The sequence below is a fragment of the Ascaphus truei genome, chromosome 14 (assembly GCF_040206685.1).
Source record: "Ascaphus truei isolate aAscTru1 chromosome 14, aAscTru1.hap1, whole genome shotgun sequence".
Taxonomy (NCBI): Eukaryota; Metazoa; Chordata; class Amphibia; order Anura; family Ascaphidae; genus Ascaphus; species Ascaphus truei.
Window position 1 is genome coordinate 36,735,782 of NC_134496.1, and position 18,094 is coordinate 36,753,875.

Below are 18,094 nucleotides of genomic sequence, written 5' to 3' on the forward strand. Positions count from 1 at the left end.
CATACATACATACATACATACATACATACGCTCCTCTCTTGCAGCCAACTTTTTGCACAATTTATGTTACTGGTATAACACTGCAGGTGCAAATGCATTTAATAGACTCAATGCAACAGACAAACAAATATACCGAGTTCTTACTCTGTCATACATACGTATGTGTGTGTGTGTGTGTGTGTGTGTGTGTGTGTGTGTGTGTGTGTGTGTGTGTGTATATATATATATATTTTTTTTTATTTTATTTAAATGCCTTACTCTATTATATATATGACAGAGTAAGAACTCTGTATATTTGTCTGTTGCATTGAGTCTATTAAATGCATTTGCACCTGCAGTGTTATACCAGTAACAGAAATTGTGCAAAATGTTGGCTGCAAGAGAGGAGCAATTTCAGTTTTGCAAGTTGTTATCACAAGCTAACAGACAGCAGCTCTGGGTAAGGAAGGAAGTAGAAGACCCATGAACACAAACCACTACCCTGATTCCAGGAACACTTTCTGACTTGCATGTCACTTTGTGCAAGTCTCATTTAGGCCAGATGTCTTTGATATGATTAGCAGTTAGCTAATCCTACACACTCCTCCTAACAGTTACGTGTTTTTCTAGTTTATGTGAAAATAGATATATATTACCTGTGAGCACATTCACATGTCTTAGGCTGAGTCCATAGTGACTTTAGCCGTGCGGAGGCGCGCTGAGGCTGAGGGAAAGCGGGTGCTTTCCCTGGCCTTAGTTCGCGCGCCGTCCGGGGGCGTGTCGGGGGGCGGGCCAGTGACGTCACAGAGCTGGTTCGACCTCATTGGGCGAACCGCTCACGTGACCGACCCTGCGCTTAACTTAAATTGACTTGTCGGCAGGCGTGTGGAAGCGTGCGCAAGCCCCTGCTAAAGCCGCTCTCATTGCGGCTGCAGGGGCTCACTGCCGAGTGTGCGCACGGGTCAGCGCTTAGGCGCTGACCATGCCCGCGGCCTTAGACCGGTCTGCAACGCTGCTTTTCGCCATAATCACCTAGCACAGGGGAGCGCAAACTTTTGATGCTACGGCCCCCTGCCTGGCGTCCCCCAGACTTGCGCTCCCTCTCCTACCTGGCATCCACGTCAAATGACGTTCCGGGGTCACGGGACGTCAGGTCACGTGACCCGCGTCGTCATTTGACGCCGGTGATGTCACGTCACATGACCCCGCCGCGTTGCCACAGAGACGCGTCTGAATCCCGGTAAGTTTTATGTTGCAGAGGCCTCACGCGATCCCCCGGTATTAATTTAAATGCTTTGGGGAGGAGCGCGGGACCTCTGCAACCGCACGCGTCCCACCAGACAAATCTCCCGCGCCCCCCAATTTGCGCACCGCTGACCTAGCATACACTGTGTATATAGCTATATATATATATATATATATATATATATATATATATATATATATATCTCCTGAAAGGCTTCTAGGTTGAACCGAAATGTTGACTGTGTGTGTGTGTGTGTGTGTGTGTGTGTGTGTGTGTGTGTGTGTGTGTGTGTGTGTGTGTGTGTGTGTGTGTGTGTGTGTGTGTGTGTGTGTGTGTGTGTGAAGAAACAAATTGTGTATTATGAAAGTAAAATAAAGATAATACAAAAATAGAAATGAAGTGGGCAGAAAACAATGTACTATAGCAATATTACATACAAACAGAGTTGCAACATACCCTTGGGGTGGGGACCGGTAGTATAAAGTTATGGGGTACCCCGTCCAGTCCCTCTGTCAGATGCCACCCACACAGGTGGTGCACCGTGTCTTTTTACTAGTATTCTTGCTAGGTGGTTTCGGGGTTTCCACCTTAGACACTTGCACCCACTTTATTCTAAGTATGATTTAGATTTTTGCTGGAGGTTCCCTGTTCCATTCCCTAAACAAATGAGGGACCTCTGACGTGAGGATGCGACACCCGCTGGGAGTGGGGGGTGCGAGGAATTGTTCTTGAACCTGCACAAAAATTTACACATTCATTCACATTTCAAAATCGTTTCGAATCTGTTGTTATTTTTGTAAATAATAATGATTACCTTCTAATTGTTTTATAGAACATCTGAAAAAAAATAAAAAAAATTACATCCCAATAATAATAATTACAATAATGCAATCAACTTAATTACACGGTCTATGAAAAAAGGTACAGGAACCGTGTTCCACATGAAAAAAATCCCTGTGTATGTATATTAAAAAATAAAAATAATATGTGTGTGTGTGTGTATGTATGTACAGTATATATGTACATGTGTGTATATATATATATATATATATATATATATATATATATATATATATATATATATATATATATATATGTATATACATATATATATATATATATGTATGTATGTATGTATATATATATATATGTATGTATGTATGTATATATATATATATGTATGTATGTATATATATATTTATATATAATGTGTGTGTGTGTGTGTGTGTATGGATACTGTATATACAAACCACAGCCTGTTGCCATGGTATCTGCGGTAAGCTTCTGTGAGACCTAAAGGGTTTGCAGAGTATAATTATTCTGTTTTTTCATTGCTTCCTCTGTAGCTGGGTTGACGTCCTTCAACTGAAAAAAAAAAAATAAGAATGTTGTAATTAGCCCCATAGCAAACCCCGAGCAGATCCGTCGGCGTGGAGTTCGCGTGGAACCGCCATCTACTTTAGCAGTTTTAAGAAATCGAATTCAAGCAGGTAAGAGCTGAATCCTTACAGTCATATGGTATATTAGAAAATGTAAGGGCTTTTCCCCCCAATTATTTTATTACAGTTAATGACTTTATATCTGGAAGGGATCCTGCAGCCATTACTCTGTAAAGTATTATAATTATATATATATATATATATTTTTCTTTTCTTGTATAGCACTGCCAGTGTACTAGTGCTGTACAGAGACATTTTTGCAGGCACATGTCCCTGCCCCACAGAGCTTACATTTAGTTTTCTTCATGCCTGAGGCACAGGGAGATACAGTGACTTGCTCAAGGTCACAAGGAGCTGTCACCGGGATTTGAGCCACCTTTCCCGGCGTCCCACTCCATATTCTTGTTTACAGTCAGTGTCTTGACTCACTGAACTGCCCTTTCAGCCCCGTCTTGCAGTACCCTTCAGCACTCCATGGGTTAAGCTGCCAGCATGGATAACCAATATTAATATTAATAGAATAGAGACACCGCAGAAAATAAAATACATTTTTATTCTGCGCGGCATATAATGATGCAGGTTTGGAAATAAAGACATTTTCTTGAAAAGGGTGCTGCTGAAATCCACATATCCTTTTCAATATAAGAAAGGATTTCACGAGGAATTTCCTTCAGGCAAAATCCTGAAGTCTGCAGAATCCTGAAATATAGAGAAGCATTGAAGCAGAGGCTTTTTTTTTGGGGGTGTGCTATTCAACCGAATATTTACAAAGACAAACATGTTCTCTGGCGCTCTGCATGCAGATGCAGAAGTCCTTTTTGAACATTAGCAAATGTTTTCATGAGTCAAGACAGTGTATTTAACTTTTGACAAAGCAATTGCTGCTTCTTCCGTTAGAAAATCATTTTGAATTTGGAGTAGTCCGGGAGACACAACATTTTCATTGTGGGCGGGGTGGTTTGGGTACAATATTTACCGTCTGAGAGTCTGACATTATTTGGCGAGTTTATACAGTATTGACAATAATTAGCTATTTCAAAGCAGCCAATAAATCTAGTGAAATACATTTTAATGATTGACATCTACTGTATGAAGAATACCAGTCATGATGTACTGTATCTGTGAAAGGGGGTAGCAGTAAAACATGAACAGCAAGTAATGGCAAGAATTAAATATATAGGAAGTTCATACAAGTGTGTCTATAAATATGCTGAGCAAATTCTATCTATTTTTATCAGCGATTTGCCCAAAATTGGGGACCTCCTGTGAGCATTAGGAACAGAGGTGATCCGCGTAAGCTTTGCTGGTGGTCGACAAATCACTGCCCGCATACTGTATGACGGAGAAGCATTACTTTCAGTACATACTTTATACATGTGCAGCCCCCTCTTGGAGGCCTACTAGTTTCTGTAAAAGACTTGAGTGGGTTCACTCGGGTTACTCCGCTCCCCACCATGTGATGTGTGATGCCAATGTAAGGGTAAATATAGCTGCCCTTTATATTCTAGGTTCTTCGCAGTTTTGACTGGGGTCCTCACTGTGAGTCCTGCACATAGGTTTGTGTGTTTAGGACTATGTATTCAGATGTGTCCTGTCATCCTTTATTGTTTTCTAGTTAGTAACGTGCCCCTTCTAAGCCAGCGCCTGTTGAAGGAATGGGAAACCTACGTTTGTGTGGGAGAGATGCAAATTGTCCTGGTCTCATAGGGTTGCCCCTACCGCAGCCTGAACGCCACTGTCCTCTTAGGGTGGCCTATACTGCAGCCTGCACTCACATTGAACTTGCCCTTCCAGCAGGTTCTCATTGCATCCTCGCCTCGCTGCAAGCTTTCAACTCCCTTCTTTTTAATGGGTAGCTAAGTTGTGCCCCTCCCATGGATAGAACTGTGAACTACCAGGGGATGAAGTCACAAGAGTTATTGGTTGCCACGATTTGTTGTCAATGTACACCGTATGTCAATACATGGGAAGTGTTTTAGACGGCTGTCAATAAAGCACCGTTTCTGTTTTATAAAAGTTCCTGGCGCCCATCTTTCCCTCCATACTTCCATCCACGCCCAGCCTGCACCCACCCAGCACCCTGCAAAGCTGAGCATTGCTATTGCACATAACTAATCTGAGGTGACCTCTATTAGAGCCGGGTAAGGAGGATTACACATGTATTTACAGATAACCAAAGTCATTGTGGTGGTCTCTCACACTATTATTGATAATATAGTGGGACATTTCTCAGTCTCCTGTCTGCAAAACTGGTGCAAAAATACCGCAGCAGATTTATCTTGTTTATTTTGACCCTGTTTTGTAGATAGGATACTTTGATAAACGACCCCAAAAGTGGCCAGGGATTGCTCTGCAACATGTTGCTGACCCAGCAAAAGGTTTAAGCATTTAAAGGAGCAATTGATGCACTTTTTTATTTATTGTTTTTTTAACATAAGTTTGAAGCAGGGGGTCTCCGCAGCTGAACCCCACTAATTTCAGCTCTGGGGACCCCTGCGTCCCGAGATACAGACCTCCAAAAGGGGTGCTGGTATCTCAGCAAAGTTTAAAGCGCCTGCGTCACGCGGACCAATAGGCAGCCGAACCCGATGATGTCACGGATTCCTATTGGTCCGTAAGCTTTGAGACTACTCTATTACGTGACCCCTGCTAGCCCGAGCAGAGCGGTTACCGACACCCCATACGGAGGTTTGTATCTCGTGAACCCCAGAGCTGAAGTTAATGGGGTTCCTGCTTCAATCCTATGTTAAACAAATACAGTATAGTGGAACAAGCGGTCCTTATTTTCTGTCGGTATTAATGTTTGGGTTGAAAAGTGTTTGTCTGCATGTAACAGAAGGAGCACATTTAAAATCAGACAGGGATGCATAGTAATGGCACAATATACTGTGTTAGGCAAAGGCACCTGGGTCATATTCCCATATGACAGTGCAGAGCTAAGCTGCTTACAGCCGTTTCATAATGATCTTGTTTTGTATCCTTGAATACCAAAATTTGATTTGATGTATTGTACGAAACAGAGAGTTGAAAACTAGATTGCAGACAGACATTGCAGGCTACCAGCCCATGCATTATAAATGGATACTGGAGCTTAACGTTACAGTACCAAGTGCTTTATACCTACAGCATATTCAAAATTGTATTCCATGCAGCAATCCCCCCCCCAGAAACCTGTGTAACTTTAACTCGTATCATTTTAGCATCTTGCCGTCTGAGCATGTCCTGTTCTATAAAACAAGAAATCCAGATTTTCTTAGGTAATAGAGCAGTAGTGGGCAGCTCCATTCGTCAAGGGTCACCAACAGGTCAGGTTTTCAGGATATCCTTGCTTCAGCACAAGTGAGCCACTGATTGAGCCACCTATGCTGAAGCAGGGATATCCTGAAAACCTGACCTGTTGGTGGCCCTTGAGGAATGGAGCTGTGCACCCCTGTTCTAGAGTCACCTGTGGACTACACTGGGCTCTGGGGAGAACTCCATTTTACCCTCCTGGACATTTAATATTTCAAAAGTTTGTATCTCCTGAGTGGATCATCAGATTTTAAAAACAGAAACAGGGTTGGAGAGCACATAAAGAGATCTCTTACAGTGTGGGCAAAATTAGCATACCACTGGTTTAAGCCACACAGTCTTTATTGGACTGGCCACTCCGAGCACCCCTTAAAAAACAAGAAACGACCTGTGATGTACCAGGTACGGCTTAAGGGAACTGGAAAAGTTAACCCGTTGAGTGCTGGAAGGTCGTGCCACCTTTATGGTTTACGTGGCTTCTCTTCGGAGTGATGGCGTGATACTTTTTCTGTTCCAGCCATCTGGACAGTTGTGGCAGGGTAGGGGCGGGGTTGCACACAATCCTGCCCCTTCAGGGCGACAAACGACCCCTGCGATGGTACTTTTATTGACGTACACACACGGGGGGGTTCATTTTTAGCTCCGGGAACTCCCTTTGTTCCCTAGATACGTACAGTTTTGTTTTTTAATACTCTTATTATATTGAAGTTTATAAGTTATTACAATATACAGTAACCTGAAGGTTCTCATTTCCAGTCCTCAAGATCCCCCAACAGGTCAGCTTTTCAAGATATCCCTGCTGCAAGCACAGGTGACTCAATCAGTGGCTCCCTGCTTAAGCACAGGTGGCTCAGTCAAAAACTGAACCAGTGACTAAGCCATCTGTGCTGAAGCAGGTACAGTATATCCTTAAAACTTGACATGTTGGGGGATCTTGAGGACTGGAGTTGAGAACCTCTGACATAAGGAGTAACAAGGGGGGGGGGAGGAACAGAAAAGAAAAAGGGAAGACAATTTGGGGGTGTTGCATCAGAAGGAATACAGTACAATTTGAAGAGTAAAATGTGGCAGCGTATAATGGTGAAATCAGGAACAGTTAGCCTGATCGCCACATCCCCTGGGATAGGGGGAGGAGACATCATGGGACATTCTAGTGCGTCACTGGTGTGAGATACCATCTCACCGAGGCCGCGGCCATAGTGGAACGCGCTAGCTTCCGCACTCTCAGGCGTCCCGGCGTCGTGCTTGCAAATCAAACTTGTCTGTATTGCGAAGCGCCGCTCTCCCTGTAGCGCATGAGCACACGCTAGTACGCGCACTATGCGCATATGCATTGGCATCATAGTGTTTCTATCCTGCACTATGGACACGGTCTAAGGCTTTGTATGCATGGTCCTTGATTGTTATACATCTAGAGCTTTTTCAGCTGCCTCAACTATATCATCCCAGGTCTTGACATCAAGAACACAATTTAGGTCCACGTCCGACTTTCTCACAAATTTAAACTTATTCTGAGAGTCTGACAAAGAAAGGAACCACAGAGTTTTGACGTTGGACCTGTTTGGTCTGCTGAATTTAGGCACACAGCTTTGAAATGAGTTGTGCGAGTCAGGTCCCTGTCATGCTTTTAGTTGCAGAAATCGAAAGTACGCCTACTTAAGGATGCTGTTTCCCTTGGAAGGAGAGTCGAGAGATTTTAATTTCAGCTCAGAACAAAGGTCTTATAACCTTGTGAGACGAGCTGGGTTGTCAAACCGGGGAGCAGGGATGCCACCTTCTATAGACTTTTTGCAATTAAATACATTTAATTTATTTTATTTATATATTTACTAATCTTACCTTCTCCGGCGGCGGCATGTCCTCCTGCAAGGTCCCGTCAACATGGCTCCACGTAACGTCCCGTTGTCATGGCAACGCAACGCTATTTAACATCGCGGAGCCATGTTGATGGGACCCTGCAGGGGAAAATGCCGCCAGATGATGGTGCTGCCGCCGCCCAGAGATTTCACAGGGTAACCCGTAGATACATGACCGAAACCCGTAGTCTCCGGGTCAAAACCAGAGTGGTGGCGACCCTGCCGGGAGTCCTTATTGAGTTTACCGTGGTAAGTTTGAGCTTTAGGCGACTGGGTTCCCAAAAATGGAGTGACTGAGGAATGGTGGGGAGTTTGTTCCGGACTGAGTTTCTCACCGAGTTTGATAGTCAAAGAGTCGCAGCTACAGTAGTTTTAAGGGGCTTATCAACAGATTCTAACTACCCATCTCTTGAGGTCCGGATTAAATTGGCAGAAGATTAGCTAACTGAGCCGCCTTTATTAATAGAACATGAGGCACAGTAAAGCCGCACCCACAGCATTAGCAGGTTTGGAAAGACTATGCCTGCTGATTCTGCGTTTTCCAGGTACGTTTGCTAATTAAGGTTTGAAGGTCAAGAATAGCTTATGGGGATATTGGAATTGGTAAGGTTTGAAAGAGGTGCAGGAGCCTAAGGAGAAGGTTCGTTTTTATTGTATGCTCTTTGACCAATCCATGTAATATTAAACTTGGTCCAGGTGCGAAGGTGCTCCGTTAGTGTTCTCCTGATCCTGGGGTAGCATGTTTGATGGAGGGATTCAGAGGAGTTAGTAAGGTAGGTACCTGAATACTTGATTGCCATCTCTTGCCATTTTTAAATCAAGGTGTAATTCAATTAGTTTGACTGTGTCTTTTGATAGGTTAATAACTAGTGCAGGGGTGGCCAACTCCAGTCCTCAAGGGCCACCAACAGGCCAAGTATTAGGGATATCCCTGCTTCAGCATAGGTGGCTCAATCAGTGGCTTAGTCACGGTCTAGGACATGTGGTTGCATCCGTTCTGCCGTGACGAAATGACCGCCGGCGCTTTGCTGCGACTCCCCCCGCCGCTGGGACACTCTGTCACTGGCCGCTTCACCGCTAAGGTAAATGACTAACCTTACCCCTTACTCTAAAACTAATACTAACCCTAATACTAACGCTACCCCCTACCCTAATAACTGTAACTCATTACCCTAAAACCCCCTAACCACTAAAAACCGCTTAAATTAACCCTCTAACCGCTAAAACCGCTTAAATTAACCCCCTACCCTAATCAGTAAAACTTACCTTAGAAGCGGCTGACGGCCCATCTGCGGCCGAACACTGGTGGTCATTTAGTTGCGGTGAAACGTCCGCAACCAAATGTTCCATTACAAATGTTCCATTCCGCTCAGTCATTTTGACTGAGCCACCTGTGCTGTAGCATGGGATATCCTTAAAACCTGACCTGTTGGTGGACCTTGAGGACTGGAGTTGGCCGTTCCTGATTTATTGCTTCAGATTTGCTATTGTTTATTTTGAACCCTGAAAGTATTGAAGTGTTCCAGTTCCCTGAAAAGGTTGGGCAGGAAACCACCGGTCTTTATAATTAAGCTCTTCTGTCACATCTAAGTAAATGAAGGAGGTTCTAAAACATTTGTCCTATGTATATTTTCTCTGGTGTTGCAATTATAGTTATTGCACCCAAAGAATCTCATTTACCTAAATGTGTTATTGGTTATTAACATGCTTTCCTATCTTCTCAATTGGGGTTTAATTATGTGCAAGATGGCCCGGTGATGCATTTGGAGAATATAATGCTGCAGTAAATACAATAATACACAATGCAAACATGTACAGATATTCTTTATTAGTGTTACAGTACGTAGCCGCTTTCATGATCAAATTAGTCAGGTACCTGTCTGTTAATTATAACCTTATATTGAAATCTCTTCTAACCCTTTTCATCTGTTGAGGAGGATTCGTTTTAGTTAAATGAATGGGACTAAATCGTCTCCAGCGCTGGGAAGCTGCTTTACAGTAAATAAACAGTATTAGGAACCTCTAGAGCAGGCCTGCACAACATACAGCCCGCGGGCTGGGGGGAGCTGCTGAAATGGGCTGGGGGGCTGCTGATATGGGCTGTGGGGGGCTGTTGATATGGACTCTGGGGGCTGTTGTGGGGGGCTGCTGAAATGGGCTGTGGGGCCCGACTCTGTTTTCCTTGTGAGGGGGGAGAGTGATGTGAGGTGCAGGGGGGGAGAGTGATGTGAGGTGCAGGGGGGGGGAGAGTGATGTGAGGTGCAGGGGGGGAGAGTGATGTGAGGTGCAGGGGGGGGAGAGTGATGTGAGTTGCAGGGGGGGGAGAGTGATGTGAGTTGCAGGGGGGGGAGAGTGATGTGAGTTGCAGGGGGGGAGAGTGATGTGAGGTGCAGGGGGGGGAGTGATGTGAGGTGCGGGGGGGGGGGAGAGTGATGTGAGGTGCGGGGGGGGGAGAGTGATGTGAGGTGCAGGGGGGGAGAGTGATGTGAGGTGCAGGGGGGGGGAGAGTGATGTGAGGTGCAGGGGGGGAGAGTGGTGTGAGGTGCAGGGGGGGAGAGTGGTGTGAGGTGCAGGGGGGAGAGTGATGTGAGGTGCAGGGGGGGAGAGTGATGTGAGTTGCAGGGGGGGAGAGTGATGTGAGTTGCAGGGGGGGAGATTGATGTGGGTTGCAGGGGGGGAGAGTGATGTGAGTTGCAGGGGGGGGAGTGATGTGAGTTGCAGGGGGGGGGAAGTGATGTGAGTTGCAGGGGGGGAAAGTGATGTGAGTTGCAGGGGGGGGTGATGTGAGTTGCAGGGGGGGGGGGTGATGTGTGTTGCAGGGGGGGATGTGAGTTGCAGGGGGGGTGATGTGAGTTGCAGGGGGGAGAGTGATGTGAGGTGCAGGGGGGAGAGTGATGTGAGGGGCAGGGGGGTGGGATGTGTGTGTGCAGGGGGGGGGAGTGATGTGAGGTGCGGGGGGGGGAGAGTGATGTGAGGTGCGGGGGGGGGAGAGTGATGTGAGGTGCAGGGGGGGAGAGTGATGTGAGGTGCAGGGGGGGGGAGAGTGATGTGAGGTGCAGGGGGGGAGAGTGGTGTGAGGTGCAGGGGGGGAGAGTGGTGTGAGGTGCAGGGGGGAGAGTGATGTGAGGTGCAGGGGGGGAGAGTGATGTGAGTTGCAGGGGGGGAGAGTGATGTGAGTTGCAGGGGGGGAGATTGATGTGGGTTGCAGGGGGGGAGAGTGATGTGAGTTGCAGGGGGGGGAGTGATGTGAGTTGCAGGGGGGGGGAAGTGATGTGAGTTGCAGGGGAGGAAAGTGATGTGAGTTGCAGGGGGGGGTGATGTGAGTTGCAGGGGGGGGGTGATGTGTGTTGCAGGGGGGGATGTGAGTTGCAGGGGGGAGAGTGATGTGAGGTGCAGGGGGGAGAGTGATGTGAGGTGCAGGGGGGTGGGATGTGTGTGTGCAGGTGGTATAGTGTGTTTGATGTGGAGGGGGAGTATTATGTGTATGGGTGAGGGGGAGAGATGGGGGTATGAGAGATCGCTGGGGATTCTCGCAAAGGTTGATGATGGGTTTTGGGGGAGATATGAGGATGATGATGATGATGATGATGAAGGGTGCTGGGGGAGATATATATGAGGATGATGATGAGAGGTGCTGGAGGAGAGATGATGGTGATGATGATGATTTTACCCGTGCGGCCCAAATCTTTTTTCCTTGGAGTAGGTCGGCCCTTCTCACTGTACAAGTTGTGCAGGCCTGCTCTAGAAGGTGCTGAATGGTAAAATATCTACAGTATGTTGCTATAAAAGGACTTTTAGGTCACATAGCGTAAAGTTCTCAGATTATGGCTAAGAAAGTAACCCCCATAACACAGAATGACTGCTAAAATATTATAATATCTGACACATGCACGGCATGATCTGGTAACTACATTTGGATGTAAATCCCCAAAGAACAGGACAAAGCAGTGGGGCAGTGTGTTCCAAATAAAGTACTAAACATGCCTGAATTTTGCACCAATCTGATCTGCAGAGACACGCGAGTCAGTGTTCATCCATTTCACAGTTGTTTAGGGACTTGCGTGCAGAGGTGAAAACAGGAGACTTGTTTTAGGAAAAATAACAAAAGCTTTTATTCAGCTAAAGTTTCAACAACATAAAAATACCGGCTTTTCCTAGTCAAAGATTAGCTTCCCCAGCGTATGTAAATCCATATACCTCTATGGATGTCTGCAGCAAGGGGGGCCACCTCCAGTCCTCAAGGGCCACTAACAAGTCAGGTTTCAGAATATCCCTGCTTCAGCTCAGGTAGCTAAATCAGTGGCTAAGTCGTTGACTGAGCCTCCTCTGCTGAAGCAGGGATATCCAGAAAACCTGATCTGCTGGTGGCCCTTGAGGACTGGAGTTAGCCACCCCTGGTCTATATAGAGCCCTGGTTTCCCTATACATCAAGGACACACACATGTCGCCTGTCCACAGAGCAGGGAGAGAGAGACACAAACACTTCCCTGCCTTTTAAACCTTGCTATGCTCTGCTGGGCTCGTCCTGCCTTCCTCCAGGCAGGGATTAGCCAGTACCTGGCCCACACCCAACAGCTCTAGCTGTTGTTAACAGGGCTGCCCCTGTTACAGGACTTTTCAGAAACATAAAACAGAATGACGGGATTTCTCTCGGATAATACGCATGTGTTATTTTTGCAGCCTAGTGCTAGCGGTTCTGGCATTTTCTGGTTCTCAGTTACAGTACGTTATGGTTAGGACTTGTGAGAGCTGTACCATTTTTAAGTGAAATATGTTGAATTATCAAATGCCACCCGTCTTGAAATGCAGAAAATCGGCTGATTTAAATTAATCAGTGAAATTTTAATTTTTTTTCGTGGCAGATATTTGTTCTTTCTTAAAATATTCAATGCACCAGCTGTAACAAATTGGCCTCCACGTCAATGGTACTGTTGCGTGAAAGGGAGTATTCCCCCAAAGGCGCTCTCCGAGGTGATTGCATTACAGCAGTATTGGTACTCAAAGGATTATAACCATCTATAATCCTTCAAAGCAGCATTTGACATTTTGCTAGTTTAAACCTTGAATGTATTCATCAAACATGAAATCTCTCGGCTCTCAGGAGTGATACAACTAAATATTACATTTCTGTATCCGTTTCCAAAGACATACACAAAGTACTTTGCCATGTAAATCTGAGGCAGCTCCTTTCATCAACTTGCAACCATCACCAAGGACACTTTTTTTGAACCTGGACATAGATTAACTTTGACTTAGCAAGAATTATTGATTGTTCCTTCACCGCATGTCTTGGAAAATCGGCTTGATAGGAGGATATCAGGTTGGCAGGAAAATGGAGAACAATTGAAACATGGATTTATCTGTCCGTTAAGGTTTTCTGAAAAGAAAAAGAAAAAAAAACGCTTCTCGTGATAAAGTAAATAGTGATATTTATGTGTGGGTGACTCGGACAGACTAATAACATAGAAACAGTGACTTATAACCGTGATCAAAATGCAGCTTCAACCTCTACGGACGGTGTGTTTCCGTCTTGCAAATGTTGAAAAAAACTGGGGTTCTTGGAGCGCAAAATATAAAAAAAAAATATGTATAATAATATATTTTGATCGTGAATATTAGGGATATTGTAACACCAGGGAAGAAAAAAAAATGTCTCATTCCATGCACTCACATAAAATAATAATAGGGTGTTTCTGCCGGACATTTTCTTTCTTCCATTTGGTTCTGATGGACAGTAAAATATATAGTCAGACCAGTGGACCAGTGGACATTGACTCCTGAGGAAGCCCGAAATAGGCAAAACGTGTTGAGTCCAAGCGAGAGGTGCAGAGCTTGCCTTAAACCCTGTATGCAAGGAGGACGGTACAGATTGCGGCACCGAGCGGAATCCAGTAACCGGAAGTGACGAGGCGAGGATTCCTGGAGCGTGGAGGTCTGCGTCGGTCGAGGATCCTGTTGTGCAATACATTAGGCCCTATTGGCGGCAAAATTTGGGGTGGCAGAATTTGGGGGCGGCATGCGCGATCGATGCTTGCGGCCTGCTTATGTGCATGCGCTGCCGGCAAGCACGCATGCGTACAAGCGACTGGCAAGCGCCGGTTGCGCATACGCAGCCTGCATGCGCGGCTAGCAACCTGATGTCAACCAGGACGGCGTGGCGCTAGAGGAGGAGGGCGGCACCAGGTAAGTGCCTAAGGGCGGCATTTTTTAAATCCAACATGCCTGTTATCTGAACAAATGTGAGTGGAATTGCCCCAAGATTCTTGGTTCTAATATATACTTATTTTGTATGATCTTTACTATGTCTGTTTTTTCTTTCTGAGTGAACGGTGTAACCCCTTATCAGTGAGGCCCGAAGGAATGATAGAAAATTGAAACGCTTTATTAGTATTTTATGTGCATGCGTGGAATGAGACATTCTTTTCTTAACTAGTGTCACAATATCCCTAATATTCACGATTGGAGTATATTATTATACATATATATATATTTTTATATTATGCACTCCAGCAACCCCAGGTTTTTTTCCCAACAGTCTGGCTATATACTGAAGGTGGAATATGCAGACATTCTCCAAACAAAATAACGGTGAACAAAAGTGATGACGGAGACAAAACATGCCAGCTGTCAGTCAATCTTTACCTTGACTGTAACTTAGGTCACTAGCCAACACAGTCAGGTGTACATCTTCAATGCAACTGGCAGAACATTGTGCATTTTAGTTTGTGTGTGGAAACGGAAAGATATGGGTGGATGAAAAGGTCTTGAAATTGAAAGTCAAAGTAACAGTCCACACTGCTTGTTTTTGCTTTACCTGAACTGGGGCATCCTCAGTTCCTGAGATATATCTTTATTTCTCTTGCCCGGTGGACACCAACTGGCTGCGGGGTTGAGCTCTGGTCTCCAGTAGAAATGTGCCACGTTATTGGGAGAAGATTTAACAACTTTCTAATGGTGAGTCCCGCGTATATTGGTAGTTAAGCACTGGCACAGAAAAACGACAAATATCTCAGGAGCCTGGGGGTCCCTGTAGGTTGGATGACTATGGATCCGCTTCGTAGGACTCCTCAGATTCTACTGTGGCCAAAAGAAATAAAGTAAATAAAGGGTTTTTGGGAGCGAATTGGTCCTTTAAAATGCATCTAAACTGATGTCACAATGAAATGTCTCTTTTTAATGATAGTCAATCTATAGTTAAGAAATGGGACAGGACATTTTTTCAGCCTGATACAAATTAGCATCCACCTGATAATATGTATCTTTTAAGGCACAGCGGTTTATAAAGAGGAAGTGAAAGCTGAACAGCGTATTCTACAAACTACATGTACTTACACAATGCCTTCAGGCAAGGAACCTCTTTAACAACACTGATAATGCTTAACCATTTGGTGTCCTGCAGGATAGTCCACTTGTAACTTGCAAGTTCCTTTTGATAATGAAAGATTTAATGCACCTTACGCTGATCTTTCTTCTGGGAGCCCTGGATGAGGAAATATTGACCTCTTTTGTGTCAGCGTTTTTAAAGACAGTATTGCTGGCGAGGCAGCGAATATCAGAGCATGGCTGTAACTTGTTTGTTGTATTGTATGTCTTTATTCACCTTATACTGTACATTGCCTTGCTAAGGACCATATTTACTTCTCATAAGTGGCAGACTGGAGGTTACACAGAGGTAAATCCCCCCCATGTTCAAATCATCCCCATAATAAAAACTTTATGGGGATGATTTGAACATGGGGGGGATTTACCTCTGTGTAACCTCCAGTCTGCCATATATATATATATACATACATACTGTACATACATATACCACAAAGATCTGGAGGTACAAAGGCAGCGTTTTTTTTATTAAAACAGATAATGTCCACCGGTAAGTGCCAACCTGAAAGTGTGCTCAACCCCCGCTTAAAGCCTGATGGTACCTCAACCATGGCCCGCAAACCACCAAGGCAGCCACCTCACCGGCTCGGGTGTTTAGAGAGTAATGGCCCCCAGGGAATCACACAAATCAGCCCTGCCCACTCGCCACCACAGGACTTTTCTGCACCATAAAGCCAGCTGGCCAGGTTACAGCACACTTACCCCCAACAACTGTCACGAAAAAAGGCAACAACACACCCACCTCAGCCATGTATAACCATACACCGTAACAGTATCAGGCATAACTAAGGGACGGGTGGGCGGGAACTGTTGTCGGGAAGCCAACTGATTTTACCGCTCGGGCTCCCCCCATTCCCCATATCACCCTCTGGCGCTTCAAGTGGGGGGAGAAAGCATGACCAGACCACTAGTCCAGGTAAGAAGACGGGGGTGGGAGTGGAGGAGTGTCTAGCGGTTATGAGCCCCGTGGTCTAAGGCAGGGGTGCGCAAACTGGGCGGGCGTGAGATTTTACAGGGGGGGGGGAGCGGCGGTTGCCGGGAGACCTTGCAAGGCCTCTGCAACTTCCCTTACCTTGTTTTCGGCAAAGCGGCATCACGTGACCCTGCAGCGTCATTTGACGTCAGAGACAAGGTAAGGAGGAGGGCGCAGGGGGGGGGGGGGGAGTGCAGACAGGGTGGCGCAGACCAAAAAGTTTGTGTACCCCTGGTCTAAGGGGCTCAAGGCTGCTTTCTTGTCCTTGTTGCTAGACTTTGGTGAGCATGTTTACATAGTGTCACTTTAGGTGATCCATAATCCAGCTGTCCGGTTTTCAGGCCCATTCCAGAACGTTTCCCGTTATTGGTTAGGTTCGGGCGGAATTGGATCTCGACCTTGTTATTTGACCCCTGAACACTCTATAGGTGTTGTGGGCTTCAGTTGTTTTAGTAAGTTAGTGTGGGAAGAATTCCTACAGTACATTCCTGCAATATTGAAACCATGGCTGCTAGGTCCAGATGAACATACAGTAAAGTGTGTATCATGCACTAGACTCGTTGACTTTTCCATCTCACTTGAGAACCAGATCTTATCCTGTATTTGTCTTGACGTCGGTATCGTCGGCTTTATGCAGTGGGATGCTTTCCCCTGACTACTGTATGTACGCATATTTTTACAGGGTCAACCAGGTGTGCATCGCTTTACAATTTTTACAACATTTGAATACAGTTACACTACCGGAAATATAATAATAAAGATGAGATATATGTTCATTAGGACATAAATGTAACATTGGGATCCCTGCCCTGAAGAACTTACGATCCAGTAATGTGGGGAGACTAGAAGTAGATTTAAAATGTGAATTGGTTAGTGTGTATAAGAGCAAGAGTAGGTAAACGCTTCATTGCACAGGTGAGTTGTCATATGGGTTTTGAAGAGAGAAGGTGCTTGACAGACATTGAGAAGAAGAGTTCCCAAGGTAGAGTGCAGCATGTGGGAAGAGTTGTTGGCGTAAGAGAGCTGTAGTGACATGAGAGAAGAGACGACAGGCCTGAGCAGAACGTACAGAGCGAGTGGGGGAATAGCAAGAGATTAAAGGTGAGATATAGGGAGGGGCAGAAGAATAGCGAGCCTTGAAGGAAAGAAGAATAAGTTTGTAGTGAATGCAGAGCTTAATAGTGAGCAGAGTGTTCTCAGGATGGGATTAGAAGAGGCTGATTGAAAGGAGAAATAGGTTGATCTCGTTGCAGCATTTTAAATAGATTGAAGGGTTGAAAATTGTGGGCCAGTAAGGAGAAGGTTGCAGTAGTCCAGATGGGAGCGTAGAAGGGCATGCAGTAACATTTTAATAGCAGAGAAACTGAGAAAAGGTTGGAATTTAGCAGTTTTATGGAAAATGAAATGACAACATTTTGCTTTAAGGTGAGGGGAGATGAAAGAGAAGAGTCGTATATGACACCTGAACAATGGGTTTTGGATCTGGATGGATTGTTGTGTTACTGAATGTGATGGAAATGGGCACAATGGAATTTGATTGAGGTGGGATTATGAGCAGCTCAATCATATTTTGCCTAAGGCTTTTAACTGCCATCCAGGGGAAGATTACTGTATGATACAGTAGTTGAAGACCTGGACTAAGCTGCAGATCTGAGGTTCAGTGCTGATGGATACAGCTGCGTGTCATCTGAAGCCAAATTAATTAAGTAATAAGGTCTCTAAGGTAGAGTGTATAGAGCCCTGAGGTACACTAACACATAGATCAACAGAGGAAGAAGAGGAGTTAGCAATATATACTCTAAAGGAACAATGAGGGAGGGCGGGCTTTGTCCCAATTCTAAACACCAAGGGAGTGGAGAGTGTGAAGGAGACACGGGAGGTCAACGGTGTCAAAAGCTTCAGTCAGATCAAGTAAAATGAGAAGAGAGTA

At 45.3% G+C, this 18,094-nt stretch overlaps 1 protein-coding gene across 3 annotated transcripts in view; it reads left to right on the forward strand.

Annotated features, from left to right (window-relative positions):
- The first annotated feature begins 2,578 nt into the window (after positions 1-2,578).
- MBNL1 (muscleblind like splicing regulator 1) overlaps positions 2,579-18,094 on the forward strand; it is a 149,730-nt gene continuing 134,214 nt past the window's right edge. Inside the window, exon 1 of one of the 3 annotated variants that reach the window (XM_075570472.1) lies at positions 2,579-2,715. Coding sequence is in view for 1 of the 3 variants with exons in the window: in XM_075570487.1 (XP_075426602.1) it covers positions 8,558-8,584 (27 nt within the window). In the remaining 2 variants the exon portion in view is untranslated. Of the gene's footprint in view, positions 2,716-8,436; positions 8,585-18,094 lie in introns of those variants that run through there. The other 2 variants (XM_075570494.1, XM_075570487.1) reach the window with 2 other exon arrangements.